Source organism: Taudactylus pleione, unplaced genomic scaffold (assembly GCF_031769625.1).
Source record: "Taudactylus pleione unplaced genomic scaffold, aTauple2 ptg000301l, whole genome shotgun sequence".
Lineage (NCBI taxonomy): Eukaryota > Metazoa > Chordata > Amphibia > Anura > Myobatrachidae > Taudactylus > Taudactylus pleione.
The window spans coordinates 2627534-2649683 of record NW_028284702.1 but is presented as its reverse complement, the minus strand read 5'-3'; the positions used below and the strand labels follow the sequence as shown (position 1 = coordinate 2649683).

At 48.0% G+C, this 22150-nt stretch overlaps 1 protein-coding gene across 3 annotated transcripts in view; it reads right to left on the bottom strand.

The window, feature by feature from the left end:
* Nucleotides 1–3129: 3129 nt before the first annotated feature.
* LOC148511642 (ETS homologous factor-like) overlaps nucleotides 3130–22150 on the bottom strand; it is a 42399-nt gene continuing 23378 nt past the window's right edge. Inside the window, exons 5-7 of one of the 3 annotated variants that reach the window (XM_088482959.1) lie at nucleotides 18801–18887; nucleotides 14867–15059; nucleotides 3130–4412 (exon numbers count right to left, since the gene is read on the bottom strand). In XM_088482959.1, the coding sequence (XP_088339085.1) occupies nucleotides 4304–4412; nucleotides 14867–15059; nucleotides 18801–18887 (389 nt within the window). In that variant the 3' untranslated portion in view covers nucleotides 3130–4303. The remainder of the gene's footprint in view (nucleotides 4413–14866; nucleotides 15060–18800; nucleotides 18888–22150) is intronic. The other 2 variants (XM_088482958.1, XM_088482960.1) reach the window with 2 other exon arrangements.

Below are 22150 nucleotides of genomic sequence, written 5' to 3'. Positions count from 1 at the left end.
CACCTGGCTTCTATGGGTTTCTTCTCTTGGTCACTGTTTCCTTCTCTGTGCGAGAGTGTGAGTCTTCCTTCTCTCCTATCCTGCTCCTTCCTTGTTGACAAAACTGAGTTGCCCTCAGGCTGTGGGCGGGGTATAGGGTGAAGGACCGGAGCATTCTGGGATTGAAAAGCTTTGCTGTTGGTGTCCGGTCCTCCTGGTCCCACCTACACCCTATTATCTCCCCTGTGGACCCCATGGATTTAGAAGAAAGAGAGATAAGGGTAAGTTTTACTATAACTCTCCTTTTCTGTTACATCTTTACATCCATCAGTCAAAGCCGCTGATCATCGGCAGCTTTGACAAGCCGCCCCAATAGTAAATATACCCCTATGTGCTAAGCTAGTTTGATAGGACATATATTCTAGGTTTATATTTAGAGAACCTTTTAAACCAACATATTTTCTCTCTGTGTAATATCGTTATTGGAGTCGGTAACATCTTGTTTCTTCTTCGCAGTGGATGTACATAATACCTGTTGTTCTGTTTCTGATGATGTCTGGAGTATCAGATGCTGGCAACCAAGGAGGAAACGGAGGCGGTGGTGGTAATGGTGGTGGACGGTGATTTGGGGGGCAGATTGGACGAACATCCCAGATACAGTCTCCAATGGAACACTGGAAGATACAAACGGCTGTACAACACTGGTTACTTCTACGTGTGGACTGAGTTTTCCCCTGGTTGGGAACAAGATCATTTTGGTTTTTTTGCAATTTCTTTTTTTTTTTTTTTTTGTCCGAAGATGAAATTTAAGATGATGTACCGGACTATCCACAGTTCAGCCTAATTTATTACGATGGTGATTACGGTCATTTTAAGCAGAGTGATATGTGATGATTATATTGTAGGCCTGGTAAAGCCTTGTGTGTGTTTGTGTTCTTTTGCACCATACATAGATCCATAAATTTATCTACACCTGTTGTTGGCAGTTTTGTGTAATAAGCCATTACTCTTTTGGAAATCATAATAATATAACTGTGACATAAAGTGACTCATACCTCAGTAATGTCACCAGGTTGTACAGAAAGGATAGATTGTGGACTAAACCACTATTCAGTATACAAAGTGGATGCTGCATCTGTAAAATAACTGACTCCTCAGCTGCACATATCCCTTCTGTGGTCCCCTTCCATCCCCGCACTATTCTTCATTATGCTCCCACCATAACAGGATTGAGGCATTCAGTGTCTTAGGGGTATATTATTTACTGAAGTGCAGGTTTTTAGAAGTGGAAATGTTGCCCATAGCAACCAATCAGATTCTAGCTATTCTAGAAGGTGGTAGTTAAATGTTAAGTAGAATCTGGTTGAAATGGGCAAAATCTCCACTTCTAAAAACCTGCACTTTTGTAATATACCCCTTAGCTCCAATTGTTATTTCTCTGGGACCACTGCTTGACGACTGACTTGATACTGGCAGCGGAAGTCTGAACTCTGCAACCGGGCTCAAAAGGAGGAACATGGCTGCTGACCAGGGTGTCTGCACTGAGGTTACTTATGTGACATTAGATTTTATTTCTGTCTATGTGTGCAGCATGGTAATAACTGCAAATAAATTATGCAGACAGTCTTGTTAGCAGTATTTACCCCATCAAGCTTCTGTCATTTTATAGACTGTGCTAGATAAATGATGGAGTGGATTGGTTGCTGTGGGCAACTTCTCTTCGTTCTCTCTCTCGATGGTTTGATACATCTCCCCCTGATACTATGGCAACAAGCAGCTAGGTAATTAACTGGTTATTTAAGCTCCTGCTTCTTGTCCAGGACAAGAGCCAAAAATATTACTGATTCCTCTGATATATATTTTAGCTGCTAACAATGTAATTTATCTAATGCATTAATTTGGGATATGGGTCAGGCTTTTACTAAAATAAGGCAATGTGTTATAAGCAACTTCCAGGTAAAAGAGAACACAAGATACAAAGAGCGTCTGCTGTAGCTGATAATACGTCCTGCAGTCACTTTAGCTACTCTTCAGGTCAGTGACTTGGGAAAATTGAATTGGTGCAGCAAGCAAGTGAGCTGACCATCAATGAAAGGTATGATAGCTGAGTTCATCTTCCTTTACAAAGAGTCTGTGGCTGGGAGGGATTCCTGAGACTTGTAGTCCACCGAGTGCCAGGGCATCCTATAGAAAGCATAAGCACCGATATTTCACATTACTGCTAAACAGATCTGAGCTTCCTGGAGACTCTGGTATTTAGTTCAGTTACATACTGTATAATCTGTTTATGACCAGACAGTGACGGTGTACTCAGAATAATTTAATTGTGCAGCGTTGATCATGTAAATGTGTCTAAAACCTAAACCCAGAACCAGATGCTGAGCTGGGTCGGATTTCAGTTTTGTCACCAAGTGTCAACTAAATGTGCTTTAATACTGTACACAAGTGTCTGGGCAGTGAGCACTTATATACAGTATGTCTGTGCCTGCTGAACATATTCCTATACTGTATATTGTGATCACCTTGTGGATGGCGCTGGGTTTCTGTCTCTGATTAAATAGGAGAGAGGTCACTTTATGCTGGTGATGTGTTTTCTAACCTCCTGACTTAGGTGTTGCTGGTAAATCATTTGCTTAATGTACAAGTATTCCAAATATGTTTCTTGCTAGATACACATATAATACCACAATCCTCGGACTACATACGATTTACAGCCAGCCGCCTGGCCCGTGGTTCAAATCCCGACAGCGTCAGCCCGGTAGGGGTGAAAATCCCAATCGTCTAAGGTAAGTATTTGCTAACCTAATTTTACCCCCTAACCCTCCCTTAGGGGTGCCTAACCCTAACCTCCCCCTTCTCCGCCGCCTAAACCTAACTTACTGGGGGGTTGCTTAACCTGAAGTCGTCGTCGTCCCCCTGCAGCTGTCCGCGCTCCTGGCATAGGTCTAATGACCGGCGTTGGGATTCCGACGCCGGTCATTACACACTTGCCAGGATTAAACATTCGCGATGGCGGCATTTAGACCATCGGCATCCCGACAGCATCCACAATCCTCACGCGCTGATGCACCATATGTGCTATTACGGTCAGACTGTATTTACCTCTGTCACCGAGCAGGTACAAATGATTCGCTTCCTAACAGGTGTAGCTGTGTTAGAGGTATGAGCCACTACCTTTTTGAATGGACCCTTACTCTCCAATAGTAAGGAGGAGCCAGATACACACATCTGCTTTGAGGCATACACTAAGCAAACTGGCATAACTGCTCTGCATTAGGCCCACTGTGTGGATATATGAAGCGGAAGTAACAGTCACCATTACATTACCATCCTGCATTTTGCAATTCCCAGAGCCTTTTAAAAGAACCAAGAGACAGGATCTCCTTAATAGCTCACACATCACCATAACACTCATCCTATGGTGCCCTGCAAGCCATACAAGGCTACAGCTATTACAGAACAAATTCTCTTGCGCACACAGGAGAGAGCCATTCTGTAGTGTGTTCCAATATGAATAGGAAACCAGCCTTCTGTTACCAAAACCAGCTTCATTACTGAGGCATAATCATACACAATTGTGCATAAGTGTCAGCTTCTGCCTATTAGGGCACAAAATAATATTTAATAATCATGTGTACAGGTCACTGGCGGAGCTCCCTGCCCCACTCAGCTGACCACCTAGGCAGACTGGCAGTCTCATACTTGCTCAGACCGTAGTATTTCCCAAACTCCTTACCCAGAGGCTCCCAAACTCTGTCCCCATGGCCCCCTAACAGTCCAGGCTTTAGTGATATCCAAGGATGGGGACAGAGGGGTAAATGTAGCCTACGACTTGCATGCATCGGAGAGTCTGTCCGATGTTTTAAAGGGCCAATCATTTAAAAGGCAAAATGATTGGACCTTTAAAACATTTGGCTGACTCGCCAAGGAACTCGTGAGAAGTTTGTGCATGTGTGGGCGGAGGGGGGAAGTTGGCACTCAGCTAATTTTTTGTACCAGGTCTGCGGCTGTATTACTGCCTCCTACCGGCCCGTTACAGCAATTACACAGGTGTGTGCCCTGTACACAGAAACCACCAAGATTTATCTACCCCAAACAGTCAATGTTTACAAAAAAATTTGATGCTGCCGCAGAGAATTCCTTGTACGTATTGTCCTGCGCACTCGTCCATGTAGACTGTCCCACGCTCCTGTCATATTCCAATGCAGGGCAGCTGCATACTGAGGACCTCTTCATCTGCAGTGTCTCTGGCATTTAGCGGGATGTCCAGTTTATTTTGCTGCACGTGGCAATGTGCCACACTTTCACATTACTCCTGCGGTAACTAAGGAAGTTGTATAGGTGACTCCTCTCTCCAGCCATGTGCTTTCTTCCCGAATTTGTACGTCAGCCTTCCGTCCACACGCTCTAGAATGCCTGACTTGTAGTAGTGCCTGGAACAGAATGAATATTGGGATTCCTAAACAGGTGTCATAATTGATCATTCTTCTAGTGTTTAATAACAAAGGCCTAAGTTGTAAATAAAGACAAGTGTTCTGTAACATTCAATCTGATATTAGCTTTAATGAAAGCCTAGAAGACATAGGCAACTCCTGTAGCTCCTGTGGAACGAGAAGTCCCTTTGGGTCCTGGGTTTCATTATATTTAATTCTGTGCTATTACCCCTGTTATGTTGAAAAAACATTTATTATAGTTAGAAGGTATCTCTGTTACAGTTTATTACATGTTTACACTATGAGTGACAACACTCTCTGACCACCCTGCAGGGAAAACATGGTGTGCTATCGGTTTAATGCATTAACACAGACTTGATTTCAGTTTTAGTACACTACAGTGTACTGGAATGACCATAAACACACCCACACCTCCTGGTAAATGAGTTCACTACAGGCCTGTTTATGTGACACCTGGATTCGGGTGTGAATGCTTTATACCGAGAATTGGGGCTTGCATTTATCACCACACCAAGCAAACTGTAAAGCAGATTTTCAAGAGACTAGAATATCGTTGATAAATACCCATGTGTGTTACTGTTACACCCAACATTTTTAGATGGAGACTCTGTTAGTACAACGACCAAACTCAGGGTTTTTCTATTAATTTTTTTTTTCTTTTTTTAAAATTAATACAGATGACACCCCAGTACTGCTTTATACTGTCCCCATTTTAGAAGAGCTTGTTTCTACTTCAGGGTCCATAGGGTATCCACAGGATACCTTGGGGTATAGGTGTGACGTCAGTCGCAGGGCACCAAAGAGTTAAGCTTTCAGCCTCCCAGGATGCACTAGGTCCCCCTCCTATACCCCGCCCCCGGGCCAAGGCACCTCAGTTTAGTTTGGTGCCCGACCGGAGTCGGGTGCACCTGTTGGAGTGGGGGCTAGAAGAGCCCCTGAAGCTTATTCTTCATGCAGCTGTGGCTGCACATCTGGAGGAACAGCATGGACAGTCAGTCCTGACGTCCATGCTGTCTTCCCTACACCCCGCCGGTACCAGAACGCCGGTACTGATCCGGGGATGCTGGTGGGCGTCTGGGGTCACAGCTAGCGGTGACCCCAGATGCTCCGGACCATGGCCGGATTCAAGGGGGACAGAGGTAAGCAGCGGGGTCCCGCGGTGGGTCCCCGCTGATCACATGGTCCTAAGTCCCCAGGCAGGGGGCTCCCTGGGGACTGGCTGCAGCGTGGAGCCAGGCGACCAACCTGCGCTTCCACTACCCCCTGGGACAGCGGACCGCAGCAGAGCGGTAGCGCTGCGGCGTCCCAGGGGTTAAATGCATGCCAGGGGAGCGCGCCTTCCCTGTCTCACAGCCGGCGCCTCCCCCGCTGCACACAGCCCTCTCTGCATGCTGCCGACTGGTCCTGTGGCAGCGCTCCTCCCCCAGGCCAGCCTCCTCTCTGCTCCTCGGCGGCCATCTTCTCCAGAACGCATGGTGAACGCTGCTGGAAGCGCTGGACGGAAGCATCGTGGTCTGGGTCCCCCCGCATACCTCTCCTCCGCTGTGGTCAGGTCTGTGTATGCAGCGCTGTGTCCTACCAGGCCCTGTGTCTGTGTAGTTGAGTGATCAGCGCTGTTAGTGCAGGAATTGTTATTTCTCTGCATTGTATGTGACTGTGCTAGCGCTGCTGCCTGTAATCTTTTCTTCTCTAAACTGTCAGCTTTATTACTGTCCCTGTTCTTTCTGCTAAAGCCCTTGCGGTGCGGTGCTGCAGGGTGGTCTCTCGCCTATTTAATACTTAATTGGTGAGAGAGGTCACATACGTGGTGCCATCATGTCTGAAAGTGATTTTCCCCTCCGGCTACAGTGTACCACGTGCAAAGTACCGTTAGCGGAGGGGGAGGGTAGCGCGGAGGGCCTTTGCCGGCAGTGTTTGTCCATGGCGCGGCCTATTACGGTTACAGCACCGGTACAGGAGCCGCCCTGGGCTTGTTTCGCTCAGGCGTTAACAGCTTTAGTGGGCCAGTTAGCTCCGCAGCCCGCGTTTACTCCGATGGGTTTGTCCCAGCAGTCTGTGGTGTCGTCACCCATGCAGGGGTTCCCACGACAATTGGTGGTACCCCACAGTCTCCCTATTTCCCCGCTCCCGGGTTCTCAGGAGCCAGCGTGGGTTAACTCCCTGACGAGTTCTGTACAGCACTTGTCGGATGTGTTGCAAGGGGAGTCTGTGATGCGGTCTCATAAAAGGCCGGTGGCGTCTCTGTCCGCTCCTTATGAGGATGACGAAGGGACGTCTGATGATGGGGAGATTCTAGATCCTTACGATCAGGAACCTCTCCATACTAAGGACGCTGATGCTAAGTCCAAAGTATATATTCCTGGACTTATTCGGGCGGTCCGCACAGCCTTGGTGATTGAGGACGAAGTTCCCCCAGCGGCTAAATCTAAGTATGCCTTTTTCAAAGATGTGAAGGGCGATGCCACAGTCTTTCCTCTTTCGGGTCAGTTGGTGGACCATTTAGAGGAGGCGTGGAAACAACCTGGCAAAAGATACCAGCCGCAGAGACGCCTGGCGGTGGCTTATCCGTTCGCGGATAATTATTTTGCGAAGTGGGAATCCCCTCCACAGGTGGATTCTCACGTGACCCGTCTTGTCCGTAGTGCCACATTGCCGATGCCATCCATGTCCTCCCTTAAGGATGCTACGGACCGCAAGGTAGAAATCTGCCTGAAGTCCGCTTATTCCCTTGCAGGGGGGGCAGCACGGCCGGCTATGGCCATTTGCTGGGTTGCCAGAGCGATGGAGCGCTGGGCGGATTCATTAGAGGCTTCTTTTGAATCCGACTGTCCGGCCGATCAGGCGGAGTTGATTGGCAATCTCCGTGATTCGGCCACCTACATCAACGAGGCGGCTCTAGACATTAGTACTCTGGTGTCTAGAATTTCTTCAGCAGCGGTAGCTGCTCGTCGCACCTTGTGGCTGCGATCCTGGAAGGCGGACGCAGATTCCAAGAAAGGTCTGGAAGCGTTGCCGTTTACCGGAGAAGTTCTCTTCGGTCCGGATCTGGATAAGATTGTGGCCACGCTGGCGGCAGCCAAATCTGCCTGTCTCCCGTCGGCCGCTGCTCCTTCTGGTTCGGGACCATCGTCCTTTCGGTCATCTAGGGCCCAGGGCAGGCCCAAACCACAGTCGTTTCCTCGACAGGCTGGCCCTAAGAAATCGGTCAAGCCCCGGAAGCAGGCATGGAGTACCAGACGTCCGGCCCCCAAGCCAGATGGCAAGCCTGCGGCCTGACGGTCCGGGCCTCCCTTTGGGGGATCCCAGGGTGGGAGGCCGCCTGCTACAGTTCGCCCAGTGTTGGTCGACCACTACGACAGACACTTGGGTTCTGGAGGTGGTTTCCCACGGATACGCCCTCTCCTTCCGGCACAGACCCCCGGCTCGCTTCTTCACCACGGGTCTCCCATCAGACCGGAACAAGGCTACGGAGCTGCGGAAGGTATTGCACACTATGCTCCAGGCTGGAGTTATAGTGGCGGTTCCATTCTCCCAGAGGGGCCAGGGTTTCTATTCAAATCTATTTTTGGTACAGAAACCCAATGGGTCATATCGTCCGATTCTCAACCTCAAAGCACTCAACAAGTCTTTGCGGGTCCCGAAGTTTCGGATGGAGACCCTACGGTCCATCATTCTGGCGCTGGAACCTGGGGACTACTTGGTGTCATTGGACATACAGGACGCTTACCTGCATGTCCCTATTCTTTGGCGCCATCAACAGTTCCTCAGGTTTGCAATCAGCAGCGACCACTTCCAGTTTCGGGCGTTACCTTTTGGCCTGGCAACAGCACCACGTGTTTTCACCAAGGTGATGGCGGTCATGGCGGCTTCTCTGCGGCTGCAGGGAGTCCGCATGTTGCCGTATTTGGACGACCTGTTATTGGTGGCAGGATCTCCAGAGCTCCTGTTACGCCACTTGGACCTGACCATTGCACTGCTGCAACGGCACGGCTGGCTAATCAACTGGCAGAAGTCCACTCTAATCCCGTCTCGGAGGATTCTGCATCTTGGAGCCTTATTGGACTCGGGACAGCAAAGGATCTTCGTGACGGAGGACAAGATCTCTGCTTTACAGTCAAGGGTGCGCAGTTGTCTGCACAGCCGCCGGGTGTCCTTACACTCGGCGATGAGGTTACTGGGCTCCATGGTGTCGGTGTTCGACATGGTGGAATACGCCCAGTTTCACTCTAGACCTCTGCAGCACCTGATCCTGTCCAAGTGGAACGGGCTGACTCAGTCTCTGAAGTCCCAGACGATTGTGCTCACCCAGGAGGTTCGCCTGTCCCTTACGTGGTGGTTACAGACGACCCACCTCAACAAGGGACGTCCGTTCTGGGTTCCAAATTGGGTCCTGTTGACAACGGACGCCAGTCTTCGGGGCTGGGGAGCAGTTTCGGGTCCACACTTGTTCCAGGGCAGGTGGACGCCGACAGAAGCGGAGCTTCCAATAAATATCTTGGAACTCCGTGCGGTCTTCAATGCTCTCCAGCAGGCACAGCGGTTTCTCCAGGGTCGCCCGGTGCAGGTCCAGTCGGACAACGCTACCACCGTGGCCTACATAAACAGGCAAGGAGGAACTCGCAGTCGGGCGGCTCTCGTAGAGGTCTCTCGGATCCTGGTTTGGGCGGAGCGCAATCTTCCGGCCATATCAGCGGTCTTCATCCCGGGAGTGCTCAATTGGGAGGCGGACTTTCTAAGTCGCCAGGACGTTCATCCGGGGGAATGGTCCCTGCACCCGGACGTTTTTCAACTACTGGTGGACAGGTGGGGTCTTCCAGAAATCGACCTCATGGCGTCCCGGCACAACAACAAGTTGCCGGTGTACGGGTCTCGCACAAGAGACGAAGGGGCGTCTCTGGTGGATGCTCTGTCCGTCCGGTGGACGTTCCGGTTCGCATACCTGTTCCCTCCGGTCTCCCTTCTTCCACGGGTAATCCGGAAATTCAAACAGGAAGGAGGGACGCTCCTGTTGATAGCTCCCGCGTGGCCCAGACGGCACTGGTTCTCAGACCTTCAGGGTCTGTCCGTGGACATTCCTCTGCGGTTGCCGCTACGACCGGACCTTCTGTCTCAGGGTCCTTGCCTTCACCCGGACCTGACTCGGCTGTCTTTGACGGCGTGGCTGTTGAGACGGCCATGCTGAGGTCCCGGGGGTTTTCCAGCTCTGTGGTGCGTACCATGTTACGAGCTCGGAAACCGTCTTCCGCGAGGATATACCATCGCGTGTGGCATACGTTCTTCCAGTGGTGTCGACCGAGAGGTTATGCACCGCGGGAGTTTCGTCTGTCTCGGATTCTCGCCTTCCTGCAAGCGGGACTAGATCATGGGCTTCGCCTTGCTTCTTTGAAGGTACAGGTTTCGGCCCTATCTGTCTGGTTTCACCGTAGGATTGCTACAATCCCGGATGTGCGCACCTTTATGCAGGGTGTTCTCCGCATTCAGCCGCCCTTTGTTCCACCTGTGGCGCCTTGGGATTTGGCTGTGGTCCTGAGGGCTCTCCAAGGACCGCCGTTTGAACCACTGGGCTCAGTGGATCTTAAATGGCTAACAGCTAAGACTGTTTTCCTTCTGGCCATTGCTTCGGCCAGACGTGTTTCTGAGTTAGGGGCTCTTTCTTGTAGACCCCCTTTCTTGGTTTTTTTATGGGAACAGGGCAGTGCTCCGCACTCGGCCCGAGTTTCTTCCCAAAGTTATTTCCCAGTTTCATATTAACGAGGAAATAGTTGTTCCGGCCTTTAACTCACCGGGTCTTTCCGTGGGTGAGGCCTCTTTGGATGTTGTGCGGGCCTTAAGGACTTATGTTGACCGCACTTCTTCGTTTAGGAAGTCGGACGCTTTGTTTGTCCTCTTTGGCTTCCGTAAAAAGGGTTGGCCTGCTTCAAAGCAAACTTTGGCAGCCTGGATCCGTATGGCTATTTCTGAAGCTTATCTTCATGAAGGCCTACCGGTCCCTCCTTCTCTGAAGGCTCATTCCACTAGGTCTGTGGGTCCTTCGTGGGCAGCTCGACGTGGTGCCTCGGCAGTTCAGATCTGGCTGCTACGGCTGCTACGTTCTGTCCATACCTTCGTGAGGTATTACAGGTTTGACACCTTCGCCTCTCAGGATGCTTCCTTCGGGCGGCGGATTCTCCTTTCTGCACAGGAGCGTCCCCACCCTTAAAGGATACTGCTTTGGGACATCCCCAAGGTATCCTGTGGATACCCTATGGACCCTGAAGTAGAAAATATGAGATATGGTAAGAACTTACCCTTGTTATCTCTATTTCTACGAAGTCCATAGGGTTCCACAGGACTCCCGCCCTGTCGCACCTGTGCTGCAGATGGGCTTTGCTCTGGTCACCGGTTTTCCGTCTCCCTCTGGTGAGAATGTGATTCTTGTATGTGTCCAGATCTTTGTTCTCTCTCTTCCTTCTCCTCCTCCGGCCTATGGCTTGGTAACTAACTGAGGTGCCTTGGCCCGGGGGTGGGGTATAGGAGGGGGACCTAGTGCATCCTGGGAGGCTGAAAGCTTAACTCTTTGGTGCCCTGCGACTGACGTCACACCTATACCCCAAGGTATCCTGTGGAACCCTATGGACTTCGTAGAAATAGAGATAACAAGGGTAAGTTCTTACCATATCTCATATTATTACAATGTTTCCCAACCTCGGTCCTCAAGGCACACTAAGGTCCAGGTTTTAGTAATATCCATGCTTGATCACAGATGGTTGAATTAAAATAACAGGTACTAATTAAAACACCTGTACTCAAGTATGGCTATCCTTAAAACCTGTACTGTTAAGCTGGGTACACATGAAAAGATTTTCTGTCCAACCATCCCACTAGTTGATCGGTTTGAATGAAAATCTGGTAACGTATGGGAGTAAATAATAATCAGCAATTTGCTTCTAAATGCCAGAAAACAGATGAAAATGGCCGTCAGACAAGTCTGTTAAATGTTTGATCTAAACAATTTGTTTAAACAACAGTTTTTGTCCATTTTCCGGCATTTGGGAGCAAATTGCTGATCATCAGTTGCTCCCATACGTTATCAGATTTTCATTCCAACCAATCAACTAGTTGGGTGGTTGGACAGAAAATCTTTACGTGTGTCCCCAGCATTAGTGTGCCTTGATGATCGTGGTTGGGAAATCCTGTTGTACTAGAAGAGAGTCCATATACTTACCTTGTAACTGTGGCCAACATTAACGCTCCGTCCTTCTAATGGTCCATGATAAAAACTGTGATTAATACAGCCTCTGATAGAATTCATTTATTCTAAAGGCCGGTACACACTAGACCAGTGGTTCTCAAACTCAGTCCTCAGAACTCCAAACAGTTCATGTTTGCCAGGTCACCCAGCAAGAGCACAGGTGTAGTCATTACTCAGTGACACATTTTAAAAGATCCACAGGTGGAGCTAATTATATCACTTGATTTTGGGAGGAGACCTGGAAAACATGCACTGTTTGGGGTCCTGAGGACCGAGTTTGAGAACCTGTGCACTAGACGGCGTCTAGTGTGCAGGGTGCCGGCATCAGTAAGTGCGTACACACTTGCCGATGTTCGAAGAGATGAAGTTGGAGCCATGCTGCATCCGGGAGCATGGCCCCTGCTGACTGTATCGCCCGTCAGACCTGCATGCAAGTCCAACTGGCGATGTTGCTGATTACGCGCGGAACCGCGCATAGTCGGTGACATTGAGGGTACACGCTAGACCAGTGGTTCTCAAACTCTGTCCTCGGGACCCCACACAGGTCATGTTTTCCAGGTCACCCAGCAGGTACACAGGTGTAGTCATTGCTCACTGACACATTTTATAAGAACCACATTTGGAGCTAATTATTTAACTTGTGATTCTGTGAGGAGATCTGGAAAATATGCACTGTTTGGGGTCCTGAGGACCGAGTTTGAGAACCTGTGCGCTAGATGATATGACCGATATTTCGTCTGATCTGGCCGGATTGGAAGAGATATCATCTAGTGCACAGGTGCTCAAACTCTGTCCTCAGGACCCCAAACAGTGCATGTTTTCCAGGTCTCCTTACAGAATCACAAGTGAAAAAATTAACTCCACCTGTGGAACTTTAAAATGTGTCAGTGAGCAATGAATACACCTGTGCACCTGCTAGGTAACCTGGAAAATGTGAACTGTGTGGGGTTCTAAGGACCGAGTTTGAGAACCTCTGAGCTAAGGTATCATAGCACATTATAATATACAACAGAGGTTCCCAAACAGTTCAGGTTTTAGAGATATCCATGGGTGGGCACTGGTGACTTAATTAGTACCTCAGTCAATTTGATTTAACCACCTGTGCCCAACCATGGATATCTCTAAAACCTGAACTGTTGGGGAGCCTCTGCCCTAGCCTAAACCTAACCCTCCCGGGGACGGGGGGGGTGCCTAGCCCTAAGTCCCCCCGGGAGCCCTAAAACCTTGCCCCCCCACGGGTGTCCACGCCCAGCTTACCTTCGTTCAGTATGCCGGTCTCCCGGCGTAGGTCTAATTCCAGGCGTCAGGATTTCTACGCCTGTCATTAGTAACTTGACGGGATTTGACAGTTGGGAAGCCGGCGGTTGGTATTTAGCCTGTCTGCTTCCTGACTATATTCCGCCTGCACATCTGAATCAGGCCCAGAACCTCACAGAGATTATACATATATATGGAGAGACACCAGTGCGGTGCAGGAACGGGGGAAATTACCATATTCTACTCTTCTTTCTGTTCCATCATCCATAGCAGAAATGTGGCCATGTGTGCCGCGCTGGCTTCTCTCTCCCTCTCTCAGGGTGGGATGTACTAAAGTGAAAAATGCTGTAACAACCCCGAAAATGCAGTTTTCGAGGGCTTTACCGCATTTTCCATATGTACTAAGCACTTCAGGTGGCCTATGGGTTTCTTATCAGGATACCCCCTGAGATCCCTCCCATCACCCCACGCAGTGCTGGCGTCCTTCTGCCCGTGTGCAGGATGCCAGAGGGACTTCTGGGTGTCACCTACCCCCCTGGTTAGAGGTACTTCCGGGTTTATCGCAAAGGACAGCTCTTATCAGGCGAGTCGTACTTTGTGATTGTATTCTCTTTTCTAGGTACATACTGTGGTAATCAACCGTGGTATGCACAAAATAGGAGGTGGGATGTACCGCATGTGTAGAAGGACACCAGAGCCATGGGGGGAGATGGGAGGGATCCAACCAGATCCCTCTCAGGAGGGTGTCCTGATAAGAAGCCCATAGGAGATGGCATTACCCACCAGGACGAAGCACCGGAATGCATTGCATTAGTACATATGGAAAATGTGGTAAACCCCCCGATAACTGCATTTGCGGGGGTTTTACTGCATTTTTTCAATAGAGTACATCCTGCCCAATGGGTGCTACTATCTCCCCTGCATTCACCTATCAATAATGGAAACAAAGGTAATTCTAATATACTACTGTTGAAGGATATCTAGAGAGAAGTCAGAATAAGATGGATTATTGCACTTTCATTGCACACGTCATCCATTCTGATTCTGAGGATTTCTTTATAATTGCGGCTTCTGATGACTGACCTGTTGTGGCAGGTTCTGAAACCCCTGAAAAATATGTTTCGCTATAGTGACTGTTCAGCGACATGAAGCAATGTGACTGTCTCTATTATTACTGCTCGGAACTCTGAATATATATATATATATATATATATATATATATATACACACAATATACTGTATAATACCTGCATGAATATGAGGATTACCTCAAGCAAGCAACAGGGGTGTTCTAAGGCATAATGGGGCAGATGTATGAAGCTTTGGAAAGTGATAAAGTGGCGAGTGATAAATGACCAACCAATCAGCTCCTAACTGTCATGTTACAGGCTGTATTTGAAAAATGGCAGTTGGGAGCTGATTGGTTGGTCAGTTATCACTCTCCACTTTATCACTTCCCAGAGCTCCATACATCTGCCCCCATGTCTGAAAACTGTGTATAAGAAGTTCCCTTAGAGATTGTGTATGGGCAGAGGATGTCTCAGTGCATTGTAACCATATATTTTACAATAGGGGGGTACATTATCGCACTTATATATAGTTATAGGGTACGCAGTTCACAAGATGACGTTCACTATGTAGACATTTGTAATGTTGACACCAGAGTGTTGACTGGGATACAATGTTAAAATGTCGACATCATAAATATCGATGCCTGGAAACTGCCAAGCAAACGTGGACAAAATGCTGACTTATGACATGTTGACAGTGAAAATTAGCGTTGGCATTAGGCTTTGGAATACCTTACAAACCATTGTCAACATCATGACCGTGTTGACATTAGGAATGTCGACATAATCATCTTCAACGTAATATACTGAACCCAGTTGCAGGGGCCTAGTCAGCAATAAACCTCTGGTCCATTCTAGACCCCTTACTCTCTTACCTCAGTGCCCGACTTAACTTCTCGTAGTTCATACACTTATTCTTTTTCTGCTCTCCCCATAGCTGTGCAAACATGTCAGACCTAACGACGCGGAACGTCCCTTCTTTGCGGTTCTCCCAGCGGACGGCTTCTTGGTTCTTTTGGGGACTCAGCAGCAGGTCGCGCACAAACTCCCACAGGTGCACGCTGTGATCTGACCAAAAGAGAAAAATCTTTATGCCTGCGCTCTTTTCATAATTGTAATCCCTGCACCACACAGAACCCTACATCCTGCTGATCACAGTATGATGCCAAAATTGGTACAAGACCGAAGTAGGTTCAAAACTCTTACTGTGTGTTGGCATAGGGACAGGCTCAAATAATCCACTGAAAATATAACTAGCATAACAGCTGGATTGTCAAAATTTGGGACATTAAATTGGGTGTGGTATAAAAGAGACAGTAATTAGATAGACAATGTCTAGATAGACACCAGATGTTACAATAGTTAGACAGGGACAAAAGTCAAACACACTAAAGTTCGACATGTAAGAAGATCGACGGGTACAAAAGGTTGACATGAAAATGGTTGATTTTTTTTTTTTAAGGGTTAGGCACCCTAACCCTCCTCTTGGTGCCTAACCCTAACCGTGGGGGGTAACCCTAAACCTAACCCTTACAAAAACCAAAAAACTGTTGACCATTTTCATGTCGAACTTTTGATCCCGTCAACATTTTGTACGTGTCGACCTACTTAGATGTCGAACTTTAGTGTGTCTGACTTTTGTCCCTGTTGACCTTTTGTCCCTGTCTAGCTATTGACTGTCTAACATCTGGTGTCTATCTATAGTCCGGGAAACCCATTAAAAAAAGGGAAAACTTGACTTTTATATATATTAATGTAGGAGGTGGTGCCTGTTCTCGTCACAACCACTATAATCCATCATTTATGTTGGTATTAGCTACTGCTAGACCATCTCCTAGCTCTGAGTTATCAAATGCTATGTAAATGATCCCATCACTGTTAAAAACATATTCCTTTTGAGAGTGATACAGTATTTACTTAGACGGTGATGCATACATATTGGAAGGCAGTGCTGTATAAGAAAGGATTGTACCAAAAGGTAGACGTAATAAGGGATGTTATTATTCCATGCGTAATAAGGGCTGATTATCTGATGTGAAAGTGGCGTCCCAACATCCTGCCAATGTATAGTGTCCATCATAGGAAAGCAAGCTCCCTGGTCACCAGCTTGTGAATGCAGGCTATGTCTAGCCTTGCAAATCTAGGGTTTTAATTCATGAGCTTCTCAAAGACCTGATCAATGCCCACCAGGCAGAGAAGCCTTGTCTACTACAGTTGCCCAGAATACTGACGTTCAGTGTTATACAAGGGGGCGGACACTGCAATTTCTAAGCCGGATTCACCGCGGTTTCTCATGGAATCTTATTTTCATCTGGTCTCCAGGACTGTAATTATTTGGCCATTTGATCTGGACTCCAGCAATTAACCCCTTCGTTGGTGGAGGTATTTCATGCCACCGGTTTCAGACCACATTTGAACCCAAGAATAATTTTCTAACCACTTTGTTGACCTCAATTATAATTGTTACAGTGGGTTTATTGTCATGACAAGTAGGGTTTTATTTTAATAGCATAGTGACAGAATAAAATACTCTTTAATGTATTAATATTATAATTTTATCCTTTTCTATTCCTTTAAAACATGCATTTTAAAATAATTGTTTTTGTAAGCGGGAAGCATGTCTCAGATCTCCCCTAATGTCATGATTGATAGAACCATTACACTGCACAACAATGAAAATGTTTCTGATGTGAAAATAGTTACTTCTAATTGATTTCAGCATGCAAAGAATGAATATGACATTTAAAACTCTCAGTTAGCTCTGAGTTCCGAGATATAGCCTATTTATGACGATGTAGGGGTATTCCTAGTGAAGTGGGCAGAATGGAGAGAATCTTACCAGCAATCTGTGTTCCGCGCAGAGGGGGCGGGGCCTAATGACCCAATTAAATGTATCAGTTTTTTGTCCCCTCCCCTATTCAAATATATGTGATACACGGGATTACCCACACAAGATAACTGGTGCACTGAGTGACAAGCATAGTGAGCGATTCCACCAAGACATTTCAGCAATATAACAAAGATATCAGGGTAGGTGAATCACTACTGTTGGACAGTGACAAGCGATGCCCCAGAAGAAGAGTACAAGCGACAAGCAAAGAGAAAGTACCCCCATGAATAGGCCACTATATTAGATAGTACTATCATATGCTGTATGTTTGTTTCGTATGCTGTCTGTTTGTTTCGTATGCTGTATGTTTGTTTCGTATGCTGTATGTTTGTTTCGTATGCTGTATGTTTGTTTCGTTTTATGTTCTTATTTGTGATTGATCGAATTAAAACAACTGTTATTTATTTTCTATCAAGAAAATATCAGATTATTTTAAAATAGCTTTTCACTATGACTATATTACTAATGTACATACAGTATAGTGCAAGTAGTGTAGCTCACAAAATAGAGATAATAAAAACATTCTGAAATCATTTTAGTTTTTCTTGACCTCAAATTAGTAATGTATGATTATTTTTAGAAAGGAAACAAATTAAAAATATTAATTTGTTATACAGTGTTATCAGTCTCAGCAGCTTGCGCTGTATCTACAGATGCTGAGAGGTGGGAAGATCTGAGCCCGAACTCCCCTGCAGGTGCCAGTGATCCCTACGCAGACGGAGACCTCACAGGATCTCTTCTACTCAGTGGGTGTACTATGGGGTAATGTATCAACCCTTACAAAGAGTGGGTAAGTTGCCCATAGCAACCAATCAGCTTATAGCTGTTATTTACCAAGTACATTCTATAAAATCATAGGTAGAAGCTGATTGGTTGATACTGGCAACGTCTACTTTTTACAGGTTTTAATACGTCTCTCCCTGTGTAGAGTAATCATGAAGCCAATGCAGTGTGCGAAACGGTAACTCAGTTAAAGGATCACCAGTTGGGGATTTTGGGGTTTAGGAAGAAAGGACAGAAAAGTGGGTGTTGGGGTAACTCATTATTTTAATCAGCCTTTGTTTTGTGCAGTGTCCATATGGGTTAAGTTAAGGCAGACTTTCCCAAGCTCTTCCATTACAGTCCAGGTTTAAGGATATCCATGGTTGAGTCCAGATGGTTAAATCAAATTGACCGGGTACTAATTAAGTCACCTGTGCCCAAGCACAGATATCATTAAGATCTGGACTGTAATGGCGGAGTTTAGGAACCTCTGGTTTTAGGCGTGAGGGGACAAGAGTTGATATTTTTGGGAGTGAATTTAAAGGGTTAACCCACATCCCAGTTCCACACTTTTCGATCCATTCAGTTTGATCATCCCCAATTTGGACAAGGATCCAGACACTTGGAATTCCAGGACAAGCAACCTGACCTGCTGCCTACTTATGGTCACCTCTCACCATATTATTTGAAGTGAGAAAGCCCAAACAACTCCTTTATCTAGCTGGTGGAAGGTCAGCTCACTGTGACCCAACAGGCTCCATCAGGGCCGGACTGGCCATTGGGCACTTCTGGCATATGCCAGAAAGGCCAATGGCCCAAGGACCGGCTCGAGGAGGGGGTGAAGCAAAAGACCCCCACCCTCCACCCAACGGCTCCGAAATCATTAAGATTTCACGGAGCCGGAAGGGGTGGAGGCGTGTATGGGCCAGCGGCGGCGGCTGTGCTAGGCCGAAAAAAGACAGGGGCGTGACTCGTGGCACGCCCCCCTCTACACGGAAGTGCAGGGCGGACTGCCAGGGCTGATATACAGCCCCAGTCCGTCCCTGGGCTCCATGTAATGTTCTAGCTTCACACTCTATTCACCAACACAGTATATTGACGTATGTGGGATTCTCATATGTACAGCGGATGGGAATCCCCTTCCCGGTGACACTCACTCGCTCTGTTTCCTTTGGGACCTTTCCGGTTTCTCCCTTTCCGAAGCACTTGAGATGGTTTTATGTCTGAGATAATGGTCTCTTTTTCTGTACAAAAGTAAAAATGGAAATGGTTAAGAAGCTTCTATGTGAAATAAAACTGACATAGCATTTCCCTCCCTTTACCCCTGAGCCATAGAAAAAAAAAACTGCTGTAACACAGGCTGCATGTGTCCATTTCTCACAGAAGAGTCCAGATTGGATTACTACAGGTCCCCAGGAGTCCTGGTGGTGTAGTAGCCGTTTATGACCATAGGCCTTGTGTACGTTTTAGTAACTGCCGACTTCAAACAAATCACCAGTGTAGATGTTTTTATAACAATCATTCCATGTTCAAAGTCCGTCAGATCACATAATTTACTTATTATTTTATGGGTGATACAATTCATTAATCTCTGCATATCTTTACCTTTCCGTTCTTGTACAGGATCAGACATCCTACGTCAGCATCATCTGTGCAATAGCTACTTTGCATAAAACCGCCTGGTGGTCCCAATAATTTGGCCACTCAGTGTATATATTCTTCTACTCCCAGACTTGCCTAGATTACTGACGCTCAGATTCCATATTACTTTGGAAGGAGGTTAACCAAGATGTACAGGAAGTACATGGACGCTATAACGTTTTCACCTGCAGTAGACTAAACATAAACTGCATGCACTATTCTCCACACTTTTCCATGCCTGGCATAGCATGAAGGAGCCATCACTATAAGGATGTCACATAAGTGCCCGTGAAAGCAATGCTGGACAGTGCTGACCTGGCACAAGGTATAAATACTGTGACCAAGAAAAAGGTAGGTAAATGGGCACTTGTACAACAGCATAAGCCAATATCACTAGTAATAATCTAGCTTCTAACATTTTGAAATTAAAAATAGGGACAAATTAGACCACACCCTTTAACCACCAAAGCCACGTACATTTTTTTGGTAGGCCATATTCTAGTCCCAAAGGAATATGCCCATTTTATTGAGCTGAAATCAGGACTGTATATCTGGATTATTGGGAAGTATACAAAAATAACCGAAGTTCGGATAGATCTGAGGGCATATAAACACCTAGGCAGGGATACGTGGAGTTAATAAATTAGGTAGGAAGGTTAGCTTTATGATTGACAGGTTGACACTGTGTTCGGATTGGTGAGTGCTGATTTAAGGGGTGTGGTTAGTAGGAGTGTGAGTAGGTCTGAAGAGTTAATCTGCCTCTTTTGAAATTGATCTGCGTGCTGTGCGGTCGCAGGTCGTATGGTTTCTGTGTTTGAAGAGCTTTTTTCTCTAACAATCTTATAATTCTTTCCCTCTTTTTCCCACATCTTAACTGGTTCCTTCTTCTTTCTATCTACCTCTATTCTCTTTCTTTCACTGTCTAAGCTAACTATGTCTCGCCCCAGCGTGCCCGATCTGTCCCCGCCCGGCTGGCTGATGCTGCCGGGCTGGGGCTCATGCCGTTGGTCCCCTCGCCTGCCCCCAACGCGAGTTACCCCCGCCGGTCCTCCCACAGATCTGGAGGTGCCGCTCAGAGCCGCGCGGCGTCCACTCCACGATGCCGCCGGCCACCCCGGCTGAGTCCCGCTCTGGGGATTTAATCAGCCGGGGGACGGAGGACGACAGGCCTTGCGGGCGCCGCTCGCGGGGGCGCGTGCGACCCGCGCGCGGCGCTGTTGAAGTAATGGTCACCCTGGCTGCGTCCCACTCCGGGACGCCGGCCAGCCGGGGGACCAAAAGGAGACATAAGGGAGTGAGTCAGGAGCCTGCCAGGGCTCCGGCTCACTCCATAACGGCGGGGGGGCGGAGCCAGCGGCCATCTTCTCAGGGTCAGCAACCATCTTGCAGCGGGGGTGTGAATCAGTGGCAGCATGGTCTGCTTGCTGCCATGGGATCCCCCATGGCAGCCCCTGTACCCCCTTTGGTCAATGATGGCATAAGACCAGCCAGCCAGGCTGGTCAGGCAGGCGCAGCAATGGATAACACTGCCATTGCTGGGCTGCTAGTGGCAGTAGTGGGCGCTCTCACGCCCCTGCTGTCTCAGCAGCATGGGGCTGCAGGGACGCCTGCGGCCTCTTCAGGGGCTGCGTCGGACAATGTGCGGGCGCAGCTAGGTCCAATCCTACAGCAGTTAGGTAATTTGTGCGGCCTCCCCCTCGCGGCATCACCTGTTCCCGCGGTTTCCTTTGCCCCAGCAGCCGATGCGGGTAATGTTTCACATGATGCCGCGTCTGTATCTTCTGTTACAGCTGACAGCGGGGCGGACGCTCCCTTGGCTGCACTTACGGTGATCACAGTCAACCCAGTTACCTCGGGTTCCCCCGGGGTTGGCGTCATCGCGGATCCTGGTTCCCGGAACGTGGTCGATGTACATGCTGGTGAGTGCGATAGTTCTTCTGATATTATCTCCTCTTCCAGTTCTACGTCTTCTTCAGACGATAGTTCCCACAGGGCTAGGCGCAGGCGATCCAAGCGATCTCGACGCCATCATTCTAGGAGACGCCGTCATTCCAGTGACAGATCATCAGGTAGTAGCACTAGCGTAGAGGGTGGGGCCGGCCCAGCCGACGTAGTACACTGCGCAAATACAGAAGTCACAAGGGGTTTACGGACGCGTGTTAGGAAGCGCATTCGCCTGGGACGCTACGTAGACATGTTCACCCTCACGGCTAAAGCTAAAAAAGAGTCCGCCGCAGCAAAAAAGAAAGGAGGCATAGGGGTGGAGGCTTATAAGTCCTATACTAACTGCTTGTCGGGCTTTTGTGTCTTTTCTGCCTGCTATTTAAAAACCAGACCGTCCGAATACCTTAATGTTATTCGATATCTTCACTTGATTCACGGTCTGTTCCGGTCATCTCGGGGTGCGGCCTGGCGTCACTATGACGAGGAATTTCGCAGGAAACAGGATAGGGTAGTTACTCTTGAGCTGGGTTGTAAAGATGTAGAAGTCTGGATGGAGGTTTCTCAGTCTACGGGGAGTACACCTGAACCGTCCCAAGGTCGTCAAGTGCAATCCGCAAACACGGTGCCCGATAGGGCTACTGGTAATAATCAGGCGAAAGGAAAGTGTTTCGCCTTTAACCACGGCAACTGCACGATGGGGGGTCGGTGTCGTTTTCGACACCTCTGCATCCGTTGCAATGCAGGCCACCCCAGCAAAGATTGCCCCAGAAACAGCGGGGGTCCCCCAGCAGCTGGCTCTGGGCCCGCACCTAAGCGGGTTACCTCTGGATCCTCTAAGTAAAGCTATGTCCCCGATTCGGTTGGATGCCATGACCAAGTGGCTTAATTGGTATCCATTACGCGTTGATGCAGATTTTTTACG